At 46.5% G+C, this 20233-nt stretch overlaps 2 protein-coding genes across 2 annotated transcripts in view; both read left to right on the top strand.

The window, feature by feature from the left end:
- The window catches only part of LOC142069119 (butyrophilin subfamily 2 member A1-like), a 206338-nt gene that overhangs the window by 36381 nt on the left and 149724 nt on the right, over positions 1-20233 (top strand). The window lies entirely within an intron of this gene.
- LOC142069193 (butyrophilin subfamily 1 member A1-like) lies at positions 5403-19150 on the top strand. Its single transcript, XM_075119703.1, has 13 exons — positions 5403-5418; positions 5746-6165; positions 6807-7088; positions 8032-8136; positions 8859-8883; positions 12260-12276; positions 12438-12458; positions 12872-12892; positions 13345-13371; positions 13813-13833; positions 14741-14761; positions 15488-15520; positions 17308-19150. The coding sequence occupies exons 1-13, from the start codon at positions 5403-5405 to the stop codon at positions 17823-17825; spliced, it is 1527 nt and encodes a 508-aa protein (XP_074975804.1). The 3' UTR covers positions 17826-19150.

The following is a 20233-nucleotide window of genomic DNA, read 5'->3' as shown; positions in this document are numbered from 1 at the left end:
TCATAAAGGAAACGCATATTCAATTTATTTAAATGGCTGTTCTAACTACATAATATGAAAAAGTTCACTTAATAATGCATTTATTCCTTTCTTATTTCATGTGTCCTCTTTAATGTTTGACTTTAATGATTTCCTGTTAGTCTCAGTGTTATGTTCACTAAGATGAGTTTTCTTTCCTCCTTCTTCCCGTTGTCTAAATCAAGTTACAGTGCAGATGAAGGTTCTCTCATCCTGCCACAGCTCCCAAGCCAGCTCCCTTCTCCCTGGGTTTATCATTTGCTTCCTTACCTGTTCTGTTCACGGGATGGGATCAGGTAGGAATCCGCCCCGTGGCTGCTGTTTCTTAGAGAATTTATTTAGGCTCCTGAAGTGTCTGAACAACATGCTCCACTCAAAGCCCTGGTCTACACTAGGACTTTAGGTCGAATTTAGCAGCGTTAAATCGATTTAAACCTGCACCCGTCCACACAATGAAGCCCTTTATTTCGACTTAAAGGGCTCTTAAAATCGATTTCCTTACTCCACCCCTGACAAGTGGATTAGCGCTTAAATCGACGTTGCCGGCTCGAATTTGGGGTACTGTGGACACAATTCGATGGTATTGGCCTCCGGGAGCTATCCCAGAGTGCTCCATTCTGACCGCTCTGGACAGCACTCTCAACTCAGATGCACTGGCCAGGTAGACAGGAAAAGAACCGCGAACTTTTGAATCTCATTTCCTGTTTGGCCAGCGTGGCAAGCTGCAGGTGACCATGCAGAGCTCATCAGCACAGGTGACCATGATGGAGTCCCAGAATCGCAAAAGAGCTCCAGCATGGACCGAACGGGAGGTACGGGATCTGATCGCTGTTTGGGGAGAGGAATCCGTGCTATCAGAACTCCGTTCCAGTTTTCGAAATGCCAAAGCCTTTCTGAAAATCTCCCAGGGCATGAAGGACAGAGGCCATAACAGGGACCTGAAGCAGTGCCGCGTGAAACTGAAAGAGCTGAGGCAAGCCTACCAGAAAACCAGAGTGGCGAACAGCCGCTCTGGGTCAGAGCCCCAAACATGCCGCTTCTATGATGAGCTGCATGCCATTTTAGGGGGTTCAGCCACCACTACCCCAGCCGTGTTGTTTGACTCCTTCAATGGAGATGGAGGCAATACGGAAGTAGGTTTTGGGGACGAAGAAGATGATGATGAGGAGGAGGTTGTAGATAGCTCACAGCAAGCAAGCGGAGAAACCGGTTTTCCCGACAGCCAGGAACTGTTTCTCACCCTGGACCTGGAGCCAGTACCCCCCGAACCCACCCAAGGCTGCCTCCTGGACTCAGCAGGCGGAGAAGGGACCTCTGGTGAGTGTACCTTTTAAAATGCTATACATGGTTTAAAAGCAAGCATGTGAAAGGATTACTTTGCCCTGGCATTTGCGGTTCTCCTAGATGTAGTCCTAAAGCCTTTGCAAAAGGTTTCTGGGGAGGGCAGCCTTATTTCGTCCTTCATGGTAGGACACTTTACCACTCCAGGCCAGTAACACGTACTCGGGAATCACTGTAGAACAAAGCATTGCAGTGTATGTTTGCTGGCATTCAACCAAATCCGTTCTTTATCTCTCTGTGTTATCCTCAGGAGAGTGAGATATAATTCATGGTCACCTGGTTGAAATAGAGTTCACGCCGTGGGAGGAGGCAAAATGCGACCTTGTAACGAAAGCACATGTGCTATGTATGTAATGTTAACAGCAAGGTTTACCCTGAAAGAGTGTAGCGACTGTTTTATAAAATGTGTCTTTTTAAATACCGCTGTCCCTTTTTTTTTCTCCACCAGCTGCATGTGTTTCAATGATCACAGGATCTTCTCCTTCCCAGAGGCTAGTGAAGCTTAGAAAGAAAAAAAAACGCACTCGCGATGAAATGTTCTCCGAGCTCATGCTGTCCTCCCACACTGACAGAGCACAGACGAATGCGTGGAGGCAAATAATGTCAGAGTGCAGGAAAGCACAAAATGACCGGGAGAAGAGGTGGAGGGCTGAAGAGAGTAAGTGGCGGGCTGAAGAGAGTAAGTGGCGGGCTGAAGACAGGGCTGAAGCTCAAATGTGGCGGCAGCGTGATGAGAGGAGGCAGGATTCAATGCTGAGGCTGCTGCAGGACCAAACCAGTATGCTCCAGTGTATGGTTGAGCTGCAGCAAAGGCAGCTGGAGCACAGACTGCCACTGCTGCCCCTCTGTAACCAACCGCCCTCCTCCCCAAGTTCCATAGTCTCCACACCCAGACTCCCAAGAACGCGGTGGGGGGGCCTCCGGCCAACCAGCCACTCCACCACAGAGGATTGCCCAAAAAAAAGAAGGCTGTCATTCAATAAATTTTAAAGTTGTAAACTTTTAAAGTGCTGTGCTTAAAGTGCTGTGTGGCATTTTCCTTCCCTCCTCCACCACCCCTCCTGGGATACCTTGGTCGTCATCTCCCTGTTTGTGTGATGAATGAATAACGAATGCATGACTGTGAAGCAGCAATGACTTTATTGCCTCTGCAAGCAATGATTAAAGGGAGGAGGGGAGGGTGGTTAGCTTACAGGGAAGTAGAGTGAACCAAGGGGCGGGGGGTTTCATCAAGGAGAAACAAACAGAACTTTCACACCGTAGCCTGGCCAGTCATGAAACTGGTTTTCAAAGCTTCTCTGATGCGTACCGCGCCCTCCTGTGCTCTTCTAACCGCCCTGGTGTCTGGCTGCGCGTAACCAGCAGCTAGGCGATTTGCCTCAACCTCCCACCCCGCCATAAACGTCTCCCCCTTACTCTCACAGATATTGTGGAGCACACAGCAAGCAGTAATAACAGTGGGAATATTGGTTTCGCTGAGGTCTAAGCGAGTCAGTAAACTGCGCCAGCGCGCCTTTAAACGTCCAAATGCACATTCTACCACCATTCTGCACTTGTTCAGCCTGTAGTTGAACAGCTCCTGACTACTGTCCAGGCTGCCTGTGTACGGCTTCATGAGCCATGGCATTAAGAGGTAGGCTGGGTCCCCAAGGATACATATAGGCATTTCAACATCCCCAACAGTTATTTTCTGGTCTGGGAATAAAGTCCCTTCCTGCAGCTTTTGAAACAGACCAGAGTTCCTGAAGATGCGAGCATCATGCACCTTTCCCGGCCATCCCACGTTGATGTTGGTGAAACGTCCCTTGTGATCCACCAGAGCTTGCAGCACTATCGAAAAGTACCCTTTGCGGTTTATGTACTCGGCGGCTTGGTGCTCCGGTGCCAAGATAGGGATATGGGTTCCGTCTATAGCCCCACCACAGTTAGGGAATCCCATTGCAGCAAAGCCATCCACTATGACCTGCACATTTCCCAGGGTCACTACCCTTGATATCAGCAGATCTTTGATTGCGTGGGCTACTTGCATCACAGCAGCCCCCACAGTAGATTTGCCCACTCCAAATTGATTCCCAACTGACCGGTAGCTGTCTGGCGTTGCAAGCTTCCACAGGGCTATCGCCACTCGCTTCTCAACTGTGAGGGCTGCTCTCATCTTGGTATTCATGCGCTTCAGGGCAGGGGAAAGCAAGTCACAAAGTTCCATGAAAGTGCCCCTACGCATGCGAAAGTTTCGCAGCCACTGGGAATCGTCCCAGACCTGCAACACTATGCGGTCCCACCAGTCTGTGCTTGTTTCCCGAGCCCAGAATCGGCGTTCCACAGCATGAACCTGCCCCATTAGCACCATGATGCATGCATTGTCAGGGCCCATGCTTTCAGAGAAATCTGTGTCCATGTCCTGATCACTCACGGGACCGCGCTGACGTCGCCTCCTCGCCCGGTATCGCGTTGCCATGTTCTGGTGCTGCATATACTGCTGGATAATGCATGTGGTGGTTAATGTGCTCCTAATTGCCAAAGTGAGCTGAGCGGGCTCCATGCTTGCCGTGGTATGGCGTCTGCACAGGTAACTCAGGAAAAAAGGCGCGAAATGATTGTCTGCCCTTGCTTTCACGGGGGGGGGGGAGGGAGGGAACGGGGGGATGACGATATGTACCCAGAACCACCCGCGACAATGTTTTAGCCCCATCAGGCATTGGGATCTCAACCCAGAATTCCAATGGGCAGCGGAGACTGCGGGAACTGTGGGATAGCTACCCACAGTGCAACGCTCCGGAAGTCGACGCTTGCCTCGGTACTGTGGAAGCGCTCCGCCGAGTTAATGCACTTAATGCACTTAGAGCATTTTCTGTGGGGACACACACACTCGAATATATAAAACCGATTTCTAAAAAAACGACTTCTATAAATTCGACCTAATTTCGTAGTGTAGACATACCCAAAGTCAATGTAACTACTCCCAGTGTGTAAATGTAACCACGCAGCAAGATCAGCACCTTCATTATCCATTGTTTGCTCTCATTCTGTTGCTGCTGCGGGGTTATTTTATTTGCTCCTGGGATAGGGCTCAGGTCTGTTTCTTCACACGAGTCTCTTGAAAAGGTTGTCAAGGATGCCCAGAGCATTGACTGGACACTTGTTGAAGAGTTTAACAATAACAAGAATAATTCATAAAGTACATAAATTATCTTAGAGGATCTGAGATATCCAGAGATCGGAGCCATAGTTAGAGCCCACATGTGCACAAAAATGTAATAAGAACTAGAATATTTGAGAGAGGCTGGGGACAGGTATTAATACCTGATGGTGTGGGCCCCTGGTGAGGGCCCTACATGACAATTGCACCGCCTCCTCTCTCCACTGTGGAATATCAGAGCTAGTTTTGATTCCACTAGGAGTCTATTTGGGGGAGGGAGCTCAGTGGTTTGAGCATTGGGCTGCTAAACCCAGGGTTGTGAGTTTAATCCATGAGGTGGCCATTTAGGGATCTGGGGCAAAAATTGGGGATTGGTCCCCCTTTGAGCAGGGGGTTGGACTAGATGACCTCCTGAGGTCCCTTCCAACCCTGATATTCTATGTCATGTGACTTTTTTTATTGGGCCTGTTAGTTAATACATATATGTTAGGTGTAGTATACACCACCTTATTATTAGGTATTATATGCACAGTAATTCTCTCTTTACATATGGTGCTGGGAAATTAACGGAATGTATTATGCTCTTCTAACAATTCTGTTCACCCACATCAAATATCCCACCAAACTTTGCTAAAGTTAAGTTAGTGTTCACGATAGAACATCAGAAGCCTATCAAAGCCAAGAGACATGAATGGCATGTCCTAGCAGTGGCTGGGATGTACGTCTGCTCCCACCTGGTTTGGAATGTTCTGTCCGAAACAGCAAGAAGGAACGTACAGAACAAGATTAAGAAGTGGGGGGTTGGATGGGGTGATGGATAAAGTGCTTTTTCACTTGCGAACACCCCTGGTATAAATATAAGTGGTTTTGGTGGTGTATTTTTGAAGCACAATTTCTGTGTAAGATGAGCACACTGCAAGGTAAGGATTGCTTTCCAGAAGGAGGATATGTATGTCTCCTTTTCACAGTGTACTGATTTGTCCTTAGGCAATACATTTGGCAAAGTTTGGTTAATTGGTCTCTTGATCATATGAAGTATTGAACCACAATAGTACAACAATTGCCTAGAGCAATAGGCCTAGATCTCAGGAGCACCTTGGTGGAAGAACACCAGATATGGCCCACCAACCCTCCCCTTGTTCCTGGTGAGGACCAGCAAATCTCATGCCAATGTCAGTAAGCGTGTCAATTTGAGAGCACTTAGAAAAAGGGGCTACTTCAATAGCTTGTCTCAACTATACGCCGAGCACGTCCATTCCCAGTTCTCTGCCTCACCAAGTTCGTTGTTGTTGTTATTGCTGTCCCGGTGCATTTTCCAGCAAAATTCACAGTGATTGGACCCCCTGACCCTGTCGCTGCCATCCTGGGTCAGGAAGCTGTGTTACCCTGTCACCTGTCCCCCCGGATGAGCGCTGCAAACATGGAGGTGAGATGGTTCCGACCTGAATTTTTATCCTTTGTGCACCTGTACCGTGATGGGAAGGATCAGTATGAAGGGCAGATGCCAGAGTATGAGGGAAGGACAGAGCTTTTGAAAGCCGGACTCACAGATGGAAATGTTCCCTTGAGGATTCTCAATATCAGACCCTCTGATGAAGGACAATACCACTGCTTTGTTCAAGATGGTACTTTTTATGAAGAAACCGTATTGGAACTGCGGGTAGCAGGTCAGTAACTTGTGTCAGTTTTAACTGTGTGTGGTCTGCAGGCTTTGTTCTTTCCTATCACACCAGCTGTGACTCCTTACTTGTGAAATATTTTGCAATAACACAGTGTATCTAACTTTCAGCAAACAGCCACTTTCATACTTGGGAAAATATGCTGAAAACTTTCCCAACGTGTTATTAAACACATTTTCAGGATGGGCAAGGCACTTTCTTGCCCAGTCTTGATTGACTCCCAAAGGGGTCTTTAATTAAGAGGGAAAGGCCTTCTGGACACATAAAGCCTTCCAATTGCTCTGCAGTCGTTTCTAGGGTGTGTGGCTAAGGTGGGGCTGCCAGACTTTTATGGCCTTCTTATGGGTTGGTTGTTATGTAGGGGTGTAGTTAAAATCAAATGCAGCCTTATTTGCTGAGACTCTATAGTGGTGACGGTGGTGATGGGGAGCTACATATTAACCACTCTTAGACAAGACTGAGTATTCATTTATCCCTTCATTTATCCAGTATTCATTTATCCCTTCTCCTGACTACCCCCGTGAACAAGTGCTTTCTAGTGTGAGTAAGGGATCCACAAACTGTCCCTCATCCCTTCTGCTTTATAAATTAATTCATGGAATTGACACCTTTATGTGTTTTCCCCTTAGGTCTGGGCTCTGCTCCTCTCATCTCTGTGGAGGGTCACCAGGATGGAGGGATCCGGGTGGTTTGTCGATCAGCTGGCTGGTACCCAGAGCCTGAGGTGCTGTGGAAAGATTTCAATGGGCAGCGTTTACCATCACTCTCTGAAACAAAATCCCGTGGCGATAACAACCTGTTTGAAACAGAAACTGTTCTCATTGTAACAGAACATTCAAACCAAAACTTGTCCTGTTGCATCAGGAACACCGTTCTCAATCAAGACAAGGAATCAGCCGTTTATATAGCAGGTCAGTCACCATCCAAACCCCACACTGAACTCACCACCACCAGAAACCAAACAAAACGTAGGAAGAAAAGAACGGAAACATCTGTGGTGGATATTTCAGAATCCACGTACAAACACAGAAAATAGGAGACTGGTATATTTACGGGATCACAGTTTAGGTAATTTGATTCCCTTAGTTGTGAGTATTCAGAAAATCAAAGTTTGGGATTTCATGTAAATTTAAGGTGAAGTCTGACTTTCCTGATACTAGCCTGCACGCATGTATGCACACACACAAAAATCTTCCAGCATTTTTTAGAAGAAATTTTCACTCAATCCACTGACACAATATGATCCTGCAACCTTAACTTCACCTCAGTGATTTTTTTGAATGTGGTAAGTTTTGTCATGTGGCTTCTTTGTGATCTTGTTGCTGCACCAACTCATTGTTCATTGCTTGTTGTGGGAAACGTCACCTACGTCATGTGATGTTGTTTCTAATGACATTCAGTTGGACTTGTGCTTCTTACATCACTTTGGTCAAGATCCACAAATGGACTCATTTTACCCTCGTGTAGTGGTGCGGTGGTCGTCCCTCCCACTCTGGATTGGAGGGAAGCCACACCGCCTCACTATACCACTGGGATTGCTGCCTAGTCTCAGGGGAAATTAGCAAACTGATGTTAGCATCCCAACCGGTGTAATGGGGCTGAACCCCAAATAGTCCAGGGGTTCCGGCCCTTAGGCAGGAACAGGGCCTCCCTGGAGTGTGTATGTTCTGGCCCTTAGGAAGGGGCCAGAGGAAACCCAGCGGTCTACACATTTTTGTGTAGTGTACACATGGCCATTCTTTCACTCTTGTCTTGCACAAATCCTGCTGGGCACCATTTATGTATTTGTATGAAATAAAAACATCTGACTGTAATCAGCCAAATTAAGACAAGTTCTGGTGTTTTGTTTTTCAGATCTCTTTTTCCCCAGGGTGAATCCCTTGATGGCGACTTTGAGTGTGATCCTGGTGGTTTTGTTTGCTTTCATTGGCCTCACTGTTTATCTCTTTAAAATGAAAGGTAAATATCAGAGGAAGAAATATACTGTAAATAAAGATTTTGTTCTAAGAAATAAATTAGAGCAATTTAGGAATTTAATATTAAAAGAAGGTGTGATCTGCTGACCTTGTCCTGTATAAAGAAGAAGAATGCATGTGAATTTATTGATAGAGGGTGGTGGGGAGGGCTGTGGGGGGGAGAGCGGAAGAGGACTGTGTGTGTAGGGGGTGGGGAGTAGAATAGGAGAGAGGAGAGTCTTGGGCAATAGAACTGAGTCAGAGAATCGGATCATAGCAGATACATCTGTGTTCTGCTTGGTCCTTCATCTCCCTCTGCTGCTAGTTCTCAGGAGATTACCACTGTCTGTCTCTGGTCCCACTTGAGAGAAGGTTCTGCAAAGCCTAGCCTCTCATATTTGTCCTTCAAATCTCTTTTCTGCTAATAAAGTGTAGTGCACCCGGACATTACAGTGAGAGGCCCTGTAGAAATGCCCTTGTGGTAAATCAGTAAAGAAACACATTTCTTCCTCAGTGAGGAAATTAAAAAATCATACCCACTGTCACATAACTCAGGCACAGCTGTCCTTAACCTGCTGAACTTCATCCATAAAGAATATCTGCCTGATTTCCAAATCAATCAGACTTCCTTCCTAATGAATTGTGTACCTATAGGAAGTCGTCTTCAAACACTTTTAATGAAGCAAGGAGATGATATTAATTTACATTTATTTCTGTACTTTTCAGCGAAACTTACTGAAGAAGTTGGTAAGTTTCAATTTCCCTTTTTTCCACAAATACAGACTTTGACCAAGTTACACAATTGCATATACGCTTGTTGGTCTCTCGGATTTATTTTTATTTCTGTGTGTTTGTTGGGTGGGGGAGGGTTAGAATGTGTAACAGGTTGGACCATTTCAGGGCCTGTTTGGATGTTTCCAAAGACCCTTTCCCCTTAAAAGTCCTTTGAATTAGGGGGTTAGGTCAGCATAGCTACGTGTACGAGGAGTGTAAGTTTTCAATGCAAACCAGCCTCAGTCTCAGAGTCTTTGAGAAGAATCTATAGAGATCTGGCTTGTCAATGAAGGTGTGCTGAAATGGGAATTTTCTGCATTATTTTAATGAACTTTTTGTGCCTCAGTTTCCTCTAATGTGACATTGCTATCCATTGGGGTAAAAGGACTGTTTGCTCTCAGGGCAGGCTAGAAGACATAAGTCTGGGTGCTGCTTAGTTGTCTGGGCCTTAGACCACATATCGATGGAGCATCTGAGAAAATAATGGCAAGTCCAGTCACCAGGGAGTGTAGCATCGATCAAGTGAATTCATGACAGAAGTTTAAGAACAGCTGAACCCCATGACAGGATTTATCTTCAGCCGCTCCTCCTGCTGTCAGCTTGTACCCAGGGTCATGCATGGGAGGGAGGGGGGTCAAGCAGAGGCACGGGGCCCCAAATAATCATCGAGGGCACAGAGGTTCTACAACCCCAGGGCTGCAGAGGCAGGGAAGAGTGACCTGCTGCCAGGGCCAGGGCGGAGGCAAGGTAAAGCGAACTCCTGCTGGTGTGGGGGAAAGAGCAAGCTCCTGTGTGGGAGGGAAGAGTGCTCTGCCAAGGTGGGCATAGGGGAAAGAGCAAAGTCCTTCCCTGGCCAGAACAGTGAGGGGAGCGAGCTCCAGGGATGGGTACAGAATGTGCCCCTCCAAAAGGGGTCACATTTAAATTTCTGCACACATCCCTGCTTGTACCTGGTCTGACGGGCCCTTGTGAGTGGCAGAGGGTCACACGTTCTCTTCCTCACAGTGGTTCTGTTGCAGAAATCAGCTCCTCTGAGTTCCAGCAGCCTTTTTGCTGGTTGCGGCCCCCTTCCTGTGACAACCTCTCTCTTTTGAGATCATTTCCTCCAAGTGGAGCAGGCCCTGCAGGAATGAGGCCACTTGAGCCCAGAGGAGTTTTCGTCTTTTCCTGACTGGGATGGGGCTGTGCCCCAGGACAGGGTGTGTTAAACAAGTTTAATAAAATTTGGGGTAAGTCTAAATTAGATAAACTTTCCCTTTTGATGGGGAAGCAATAGAAACAAGGAAGTTGAGTAAAAATAATCACCCAGCCTTAACTTTGTATTGATGATAATGAGAAATAACACATAAGGCAAGAAAAGCTCATAAAAAAATGTATACATATTTCTGTTTATGTTTTAGTGAAACGAGATCTAGAAATTGGTAAGTGTCATTTTCTTCCTTCTGAGAAGAAATTTTTTGTACACAATTGGATCCCCCTATAGGAGCGTGATAGGGTCATCGGTGGGTTATGTGACCTAGTGGTTAGCACACTTAGTGCCCCCTCCCAGTGGGCAGATCTTGCAGTCCTGGCCCTCTTTGAATCAGGAGGGCAGGGAGGTGGGCAGTGGAAGGGGAGCCTGGGCCCACCCACTCTTCTGGGCTCTGAGCCAGGGCCTTAGGAGGGTCAACAATGTCTGGTCCCCAAAGTTGTCTTCCGAGTTGCCCTCCCTGGGTCACTTCCAACCAACTGCTGGTCTCCCCCGGTTCCAATCCAAAATAAGGTGAAAAGAAAAAGAAAAGGCAATGAAACCATCAGCCCTGATGGGGCTAAGTATACGGTCAGTCCTTTGTCAGGAGCCTTCAGGGCAGGTCTGTCCTCCTCCCCAGCCTCTCCCGTCTGAGCTGGGTTGCTCCCTTTCCAGCCCTCTCTCCAATTGAAGCATGCTCTGCAGGGCTGGATGTGCGGGGCTACCTGGGCCCAGTACTGTCCTTTCACCCCGTCAGACGCAGTGTGGGGTTTGTATACTCCCTCGCCCACCCTCCCTCTCAGACCCTGGGCTGGGGTGTCCTGGGGCCAGTTCATGTCCCCACCATCCTGTGAAAAAGAAGTCCACGCTTTTACCACCCGAAAGCTGTATGGCTGCATTGAGTGAAGCCACTGAATAATGCCTGGATTATGGCCTGTCATTGAGTGCAGCCAGTGGATTGGTGCACAGTCAGTTACTAGGTGGAAGGGCTAACCCTACAAGTAAGGGCATCAATGGCTCATTTCACCTCCAGGGCCTCCTTCTTGATGACTGATTAGGCTACCTCCTGTGGAAATAGCTTCCTGCTGGGATAGAGAACAGGGTGTTCTTCTTCTCCCAATGCCTGACATGGGTGCAGTGTCCTTAACCTGGTCTGTCAACTGGGCAGCCATGGTAGCAAAGTTTGGGATGAACCGTCAATAGTATCCTGCTAATCCCATAAACCACCGGACTTGCTACTTTGTGAAAGGGAGGGGGCAGCCCACTAAGAATTTTGTACCAAAGGTCGTATCTCCCCCTCCCCCACCCCGCCCCCCACTCCCCTGACATCCTACCCTAGGTAAGTGACTTCTTGGGTGGCCAGCTGACACTTGGTTGGGTTAGCCGTCAAACCCGCCTCTTTGAGAGCCCCAGATACCTCAGGGACATGCTCCATACGCTCCGCCCAGCTCTCCCTGCAGATGATGATATCGTCCGTGTAGGTGGCCGTGTCGGATCCCTGCAGCCGCAGCACTCTGTCCATTGGCTGCTGGAAAGTGGCAGGGGCCCCATGTCGTCCCAAGGGCATGGTTCTAAACTGCTGTACTCCATCATAGGCAGATTGTTTAATTGTTGTGGAGTTGTTTGCTTTTACATTTACCCTTTTTATTTATTTTTGCATTATTAAACCTGGTTTTTTTTTGGTTGCTTACTTGTTTTTTATGATTATTCTCATGGGGGGAGGTAATATGAATTTATAAAATGGGGGAAATGACTAACCTGGATAAGTTTCACGCAAAAAGCTAATTTGATTAACTAGTAAGCAATAGAGTAATTGGGTTTGTTTAGTTTGGAGAAGAGAAGGCTGAGGGGGGACGGGATAACAGTTTTCAAGTACATCAAAGGTTGTTACAAGGAGGAGGGAAGTAGGAACCATGAGGAAGGTTTGGGTTAGACATTAGGAAAAACTTCCTAACTGGCAGAGTAAGTAATAAATGGAATAAAGGAGGATGTGGAATCTCCATGTTTGGAGACTTTTAAGAGCAGGTTAGACAAACACCTGTCGGGGATGGTCTAGATAATATTTAGTCCTGCCACGAGTGCAGGGGATTAGACTTCCAGTCCTAGGATTCTATGATTCTAACAGAATCACAGAGTTTATGAGCAGAAGGGACGACCAGATCATCTAGTCTGACCTCCTTAAGAGGCAGCGGAATAGAAAATATTTCTAAGCCTTATTTATCACATTGATGATAATGAGAAATAAAACATAAGAAAAGGGAAACACCTAACAAACAATTTGTGTATTTCTGCTTCATTTTTAGGCAAACGAAATATAGAAATTGGTAAGTGTCATTATCCTTCCTCTGACAAGAAATTTTTTTGTATGAAATTGGATCCTCATGTGGGAGTTTGTTTAATTGTTGTGGAGTTGTTTGATTTTCATTTGAACATTTACAATTCAGTTGCAACATTTAACCTGTTTTTGTTTGTCTGCGTGTTTGTTTTTTTATTTATTATTATTTTTTGGTTGAGGGAGGTTACAGTAACGTGATAAAATGTGGGAAGGAGGCACTAAATTGGAGAGATTTCACACCAAAATTTAATTTGAAAAACTGATAAACAATAGAGTCACAGAGTTTAAGACCAGAAGGAACCACTTGTCCCTCTCTTGTCTGACGTCCTGAAGAAGAGAAATAAAACCTAAGAAAAGGGAAATGCCTAACAAATGTATATATTATTTCTCTTTAATTTTTAGACCTACGAGATAAAGAAATAAGTAAGTGTCATTCTCCTTCCTCTGACAAGAAACTTTTTGTACCAGTTTGGATCCTCATGTGGAAGTTTGTTTTCAAATGGAACTTTCAAAATTGTTGCAATATGAAATCTTTTATGTTTGTTTGCTTGCTTTTTATTATTACTAGAATTATTTTGGGGGCAGACAGGGGTTTGTTTTGTAATGTAACTTTAATCAATGTGGGGAAAGACTAAACTGAATGAATTTCACAGCAAAAGCTAATATGAAAAATTGATAAGCCATAGAATCATAGAGTCACACAGTTTAAGAACAGAAGAAATGACTGGATCCTCTAATCTGACCTCCTCCAGCGGAGATTGAATAGAAAAAAATATCTCTCAGCCTTAATTTTCATATTGATGAGAAAGCGAAATAAAACATAAGAAAAGGGGAAGTCCTAACAAACAATATGTGTCTGTCGGTTTGATTTTCAGGCAAAAGAGATACAGAAATTGGTAAGTGTCATTATCCTTTCTCTGACAAGAAAATTTTCATACCAAATTGGATCCTCATGTGGGAGCTGGTTTAATTGTGGTGGGGTTGTGTGCTTTTAAATTTAACTTTTACAATTTTGTTGCAATATTAAACTTTTTTTTTGTTTGCTTACTTGCTTTTTATTATTATTCTTTTGTGGGGGGTATTGTAACGTAACAAAATGTAGGGAAAGACTAAACTGGATAAATTTCTTGCAAAAAGTTAATATGAGAAATTGATGATCAGTAGAGTCATAGAGTAACAGAGTTTAAGACCAGAAGGGACCACTGGGTCCTCTAGTCTGACATTTTGAGGATGAGTTTGATGTCTTTCAGCCTTCACAGTCATATTGGTGATAAAGAAAACTGAAAAATAAGAAAAGGGAAATGCTGAACAAAAATATGTATTTATTTCTGTTTAATTTTTAGACCTACGAGATAAAGAAATAAGTAAGTATCATTGTCCTTGCTCTGACAAGAACGTTTTTAAATGTAACTTTTAAAGTTCTTGCAATATGAAACCTTTTGTTTGTTTGCTTGTTGCTTTATTATGAATGATTTATTATTAATTATTATTATTTTCTTCTTCTTCTTCTTCTTTTGGGGGAGGATGGTGGGTTGTTTTGGAATGTAACTCTATACTATCTGGGGAAAGACTAAAGTGGATAAATTTCACACCAATGAAAAACTGAGAAGGAATTAATTATAGAGTCACAGAGTTTAAAACCAGAAAGGGCCACTGGATCCTCTCACCTTACTGTCCTGAAGAGGAGGTTGAATAGAAACAATCTCTCAGCCTTAACATTAGTATTGATGATAAAGAGAAATAAAATATAAGTAAAGGGACACTTCTAACAAACAATATGTGTATTTCTGTTTAATTTTTAGACAAACGAGAAAAAAGAAATTGGTAAGTGTCATTGTCCTTCCTCAGACAAGCATTTATTTATTTTTGGTATCAAATTGGATCCTCATGTGGGAGCTTGTTTCATTGTTGTAGAGTTGTTCAATTTTAAATTTAACGTTTACGCTTTTGTTGCAATATGACATCTTTTGGTTTCTCTCCTTTCTTTTTATTATTATTCTGGGAAGGGTTACTGTAATTCTGTAAAATATGGGGTAATGGTAAATTGGAGAGATTTCACACCAAAAGCTATTTTGAAAAACTGATAATAGAGTCACATAGAGTCACAGAGTTTAAGACCAGAAGGGACCACTGGGCCCTCTAGTCTGACATTTTGAGGATGAGTTTGATGTCTTTCAGCCTTCACTGTCATATTGGTGATAAAGAAAGCTAAAAAATAAGAAAAGGGAAATGCCGAACAAAAATATGTATTTATTTCTGTTTAATTTTTAGCCATACGAGATAAAGAAATAAGTAAGTATCATTGTCCTTGCTCTGACAAGAAAGTTTTTGTAACAAAATTTGATCTTTGTGTGGCAGTTTGTTTAATTGTGGTGGAGATGTTTGCTTTTAAATTTAATTTTTAAAGTTGTTGCCATTGGAAACCCTTTTTTGTTTGTTTGCTTTTTTACTGTCATTCCTTTGGGGGATGTGGGTGGTTGCTTTTTCATGTAACTTTATAAAATATGGGGAAAGACTAAACTGGATGAATTTCACACCAAAAGCTAATTTGACAAATTGGTAAGCAATACAGTAGTAAAGTGGGTAGTGGCCAAAAAAATATGGCCCGGGAGGAATTGTCAGAAGGCTCTGGTGAACTATCAGCCCCTGAGATGATTAACCTCCCTCCACACTGCAAAGTGTGGGACGTAACCAACCTGAATTAAAGTGGACCCTGGGCAATAGCCTGTACCCAAAGTCTTGCCAGCTAGCCTGGGTGTAAAACACCACCAAACTTGAGTCAGAGTTTTTGGGCTTGCACAAGTAACAGTTTGGGGAAGCAGACAAGTAAGATCCTGGGCTAACTCTGCAGTGAAGATCCACCCTGGGAGAGAGACCTAATGGAGGTTCTGATGCTTTACATTTTAGTATATGTCTGGAAGAACTTTCTTTTTCCATCAGTCATTAGTATGTACAATATTGAATCATGCAATACGTGTTCAGATCCGCTCTCATCTCTAATTATGTGGCTGGTTTTAGGGTGGAGAAGATCTGTGGCACCTACAGAAGAAGGTAATTTAAGATCATATTTTATCAATGTCCAAATATCTGTTCCCATGAGGCAATGTGCCCCTTTTTTCCTCGAATGTGGGGGTTGATGTGATCGTTCAGGGCAGACCTCCCCAGCACCCTGCATTTCACTGCGCATCATGAGGCAGGGTTTGTGCCTATGTCCTACCACACCATACTGAATCGACATCATATCGCATCTACTCTTCCTTCCCCTCCACTGCCAGCATGTGCGCTGCACCCTGCAGAGATCTGTGACCGCAGCTCCTACTCATTGTACAGATCCAGTTCACAGCCACTTCTCCAGGGGGAGTTTGTTTAATCTTCCTGTGCTGATGGCTGATCTCCAGTGTCTCCCTGTTTCTTCCTTCATCTTTTTCCCATTGAAGAAAGCCAGGAGCTCTGCAGTGACCCCACACTGACGGGGTGAGCAGGGACTGTGTCTGTGTGAGACCCTTGCTCCAGCCTCAAGCCTTGATCACAGAGAAGGGTTCCCTTGGATCCATTATAAAGATGTAGGAAGCTCCTGTGATCAGAACTGTGAGCTTGTCTCTTTTCTCTTCTCTCCATCCATCGTGACCCAGGTATGCTCCTGTCTCTGGTAAACAGGACGTCACTTCAGTCTCCACATCACTGGCATGACCCTCTCCTTATTTCCACCTGCCACCTGTTCCACACATCCTCCTAGTGGCGGATTAGCCACTGGGCTAACAGGGCCTGTGCCCAGGGGCCCCAGCCAATTGGGCGGCCCCAGAAAAATGGACGCCTCTGGGCCCCAACCTGTTCTGCCTGCCCAACAGTCCTGCCAAGGAGCAGGGTCAGAGCTCAAGGGCTTGCCCCACTCCACCCACCTGGCACTTCAGCCGGGGAGTGAAGTTGGGGGTGCAGGGGCTTGCCCTGCTATCCGGCTGGAGCGCCAGGTGGGTGGAGTGTGGCAAGCCCCTGTGCCCTGACCCCATTTCCCTGGAAGAAGCGCAGGGGGGAATGGCGGACTTCAGGGAGAAGAGGTCGGGAGAAGCCCCCACTTGCTCTGGCCCAGGGCCTCACAAAACCCTAGTTTGCCCCTGCTCCCCCCACACGCATTGCTTCTGCCTCGTTCCACCATGAACCCCCTTCAGTGGTGCTGACCCCTCCCTCCCCCAGGCTACTGGACCTTTGTGCTGTGATTGCTGCTGAGCAGCGACATTCTGGGCAGGTTCAGTCCTGGTACCGTGTGGCCTGTTGCTGTCCGAGCTGTGACATTTCAGAGCAGGCCGGGTGCAGTGGGGAGGCCCCACAGCAAAGTCCAGCACAGGGGGAGCTGGGCCACAGTGAGATTGAAGGTGGGGTGCAGGGAGGCTCTGCCAATGTTCACTGAGTTGTACCATCTGCTGGGGCTGCCAGAGTCTCTTGTCCCCTCCCTGGGGAGAGGTGGGCGCAGGAGGGGAAAGATCCTTTCACTCCATCACGGACCCGTCTCTGCATTGGGGAGGGAGCTTCCCTCTGGGGTTTAAAGCTGGTTCTTGCCTCCTCTGTTCCCTCCTCAATAAAAACTTCTGACACCTTCCTGGCTGTGTCTCTGCCGCTGGGAATGGAGCAGCCCCAGCAGAGGGAGCTGGCAGCTGAAGAGAAAAAGACTGAGGAAGTGCAGTGACATCCCTGCTCAGTCTTAGGAGCCCAGGTCAGAGGCAGCTCCCTGGGATCCAGGCCTGTCCCAGCCAGAATAGGGCTGCTGGGGAGTGTGAGAAATGGTCCCAGCCTCCCCCAGGGCTGAGCTCTGCCCCTCACGCTCTGATTCTCTCTCTTCCTAGTGAATGTGACGCTGGATCCAGACACGGCTCAGTCCCAACTCGTCCTGCCTGAGGATGGGAAAAGTGTGAGATGGGGAGACACATGGCAGAATCTGCCCGACAACCCTGAGAGATTTGATTCTCGGGCCTGTGTGCTGGGCTGTGAGGGATTCACCGCAGAGACACATTGCTGGGAGGTGGAGGTGGGGGATGGGGAACTCTGGGCTGTGGGGGTGGCCAGAGAGTCTGTGAGGAGGAAGGGATGGATCAGCCTTAGCCCTGAGCAGGGGATCTGGGCTGTGGGGCAGTGCGGGGGGCAGTTCCGGGCTCTCACCTCCCCTGAGGCCCCTCTGCCCCTGAGCCAGGTCCCCAGCAGGATCCGGGTTTGTCTGGACTGTGACCGGTGGCAGGTGACATTTAGTGATGCTGGTGATGGGGCCCCGATCTTCACTTTCCCACCAGGCTCCATCCCTCGGGAGAGAATCCGACCCTGGTTCTGGTTGGGGGTGGGGGGATCAAGGCTCAGCTTATGTCCCTGAGACAGCGGGTGGAATATCCCACTGGGGGCCCCAAAATCAGCCTTTCTATCCTCGCATGCCCTAGTCTTTATGACCGTAGAGGACTTCTGGCTACCCAACCCTCTGGCTCCTCATCTCTATGACCCCTAGAATCTCCTCCCTGCCCTCCCTGCAGCCTCAGGGACGGGAGGGGGAGGAAGAAGAGCCCCTTGGAGCTGCCAGAGGGCCCTGAGAGGCAGATGTGGGGGCTGGGCAGGAGGTAGAATGAACAATCGGGTTGGGGACAGGCAGAGGTGAGGGTGGTACAGAATTAATCAATCAGGGTTTTGGGAGAAGCTGGAAGCTCTGCAGCAGCAGGGAGCGTTTTGTACAGATCTGTGTCCTTAGATCTCATTGGGGCAGCAGGAGGAGAAGGGATAAAATCAGGGGAAAGAATGGAGCAGCCAAGGGGGATGATCTGTGGGAGGGAGGAGAGGAGAGTGGGAGAGGAAAATAAACAGGTATCACAAGTGAGGGCTAGAAAAATGCTGAGTAGAAAAAGAGACAATGAAGGAACAGGGAGAAGGAAAGGGAATGTGAGAGGGACACCTACAAGATCTCTATCAAGCTTTTTTACAACTACAATACCCACCTGCGGAAGTGAAGAAACAGATTGATAGAGCCAGAAGAGTTCCCAGAAGTCACCTACAACAGGACAGGCCTAACAAAGAAAATAACAGAACGCCACTAGCCGTCACCTTCAGCCCCCAACTAAAACCCCTCCAACGCATTATTAAGGATCTACAACCTATCCTGAAGGACGACCCAACACTCTCACAAATCTTGGGAGACAGGCCAGTCCTTGCCTACAGACAGCCCCGCAACCTGAAGCAAATACTCACCAACAACCACATACCACACAACAGAACCACTAACCCAGGAACTTATCCTTGCAACAAAGCCCGTTGCCAACTGTGCCCACATATCTATTCAGGGGACACCATCACAGGGCCTAATAACATCAGCCACACTATCAGAGGCTCGTTCACCTGCACATGCACCAATGTGATATATGCCATCATGTGCCAGCAATGCCCCTCTGCCATGTACATTGGTCAAACTGGACAGTCTCTACGTAAAAGAATAAATGGATACAAATCAGATGTCAAGAATTATAACATTCAAAAACCAGTCGGAGAACACTTCAATCTCTCTGGTTACGCAATCATCGACATGAAGGTCACTATCTTACAACAAAAAAACTTAAAATCCAGACTCCAGCGAGAAACTGCTGAATTGGAATTCATTTGCAAATTGGATACTATTAATTTAGGCTTAAATAAAGACTGGGAGTGGCTAAGTCATTATGCAAGGTAGCCTATTTCCCCTTGTTTTTTCCTACCCTCCCCCCCAGATGTTCTGGTTAAACTTGGATTTAAACTTGGAGAGTGGTCAGTTTGGATGAGCTATTGCCAGCAGGAGAGTGAGTTTATGTGTGTGTGTGTGTGTGTGTGTGTGTGTGTTCCGGGGGGGGGGGGTGTTGAGAAAGCCTGGATCTGTGCTGGAAATGACCCACCTTGATTACCATGCAGATTGTAGGGAGAGTGGTCACTTTGGATGAGCTATTACCAGCAGGAGAGTGAGTTTGTGTGTGTATGGGGGTGGGGGGGTGAGAAAACCTGGATCTATGCTGGAAATGGCCCACCTTGATTATCATGCACATTGTAAGGAGAGTGGTCACTTTGGATAAGCGATTACCAGCAGGAGATTGAGTTTGTGTGTGTGGTTTTTGGAGGGGGTGAGGGGGTGAGAGAACCTGGATTTGTGCAGGAAATGGCCCACCTTGATTATCATACACATTGTGAAGAGAGTGGTCACTTTGGATGGGCTATTACCAGCGGGGGGGGGGGGGGGGGGCGGAGGGTGAGAAAACCTGGATTTGTGCATCTCAAATAAATTGGTTATTCTCTAAGGTACCACAAATACTCCTTTTCTTTTTACCTTAACTCTGTATTTCTTGGTTTTCAGAAGTTTGAGTTTTGTTGAACTCAGACCAGGTGGGGGAGATAAAATCTTTTAGGGGACCAACTCCTGTTGTTGAGAGAGAGGAGCTTTGGAGCTACACCGAGCTCTTCTTTAGGTCTGTGTTGCTGGAAAGCTTGTCTCTTTCCCCAACAGAAGTTGATCCAGTAAAAGATCAAACATCCTCCACCTTGTCTCTCTCATAGACCGGGGCCAGCACGGCACAGAGCAAATCACTTCTGATGACCTTGCTGTTTTGGAAGGTCACGATCTTCAGTGGGAAACTGTCACTTTATGTTAACAAAAGGGGCTTTGTTGTTGGCTGGGGGGGGGGGGGGTTGCCATTTAGTTTATATTATTCAGCAAAAGCTTTTCTCTTTTTGAAATCCGGACTGGGCTGAGAGTCCGCTGTTCAGGTGACCCAGTTA

Source organism: Caretta caretta, chromosome 14 (genome assembly GCF_965140235.1).
Source record: "Caretta caretta isolate rCarCar2 chromosome 14, rCarCar1.hap1, whole genome shotgun sequence".
Classification (NCBI taxonomy): domain Eukaryota; kingdom Metazoa; phylum Chordata; order Testudines; family Cheloniidae; genus Caretta; species Caretta caretta.
This window is presented reverse-complemented; position numbering and strand designations above follow the sequence as displayed.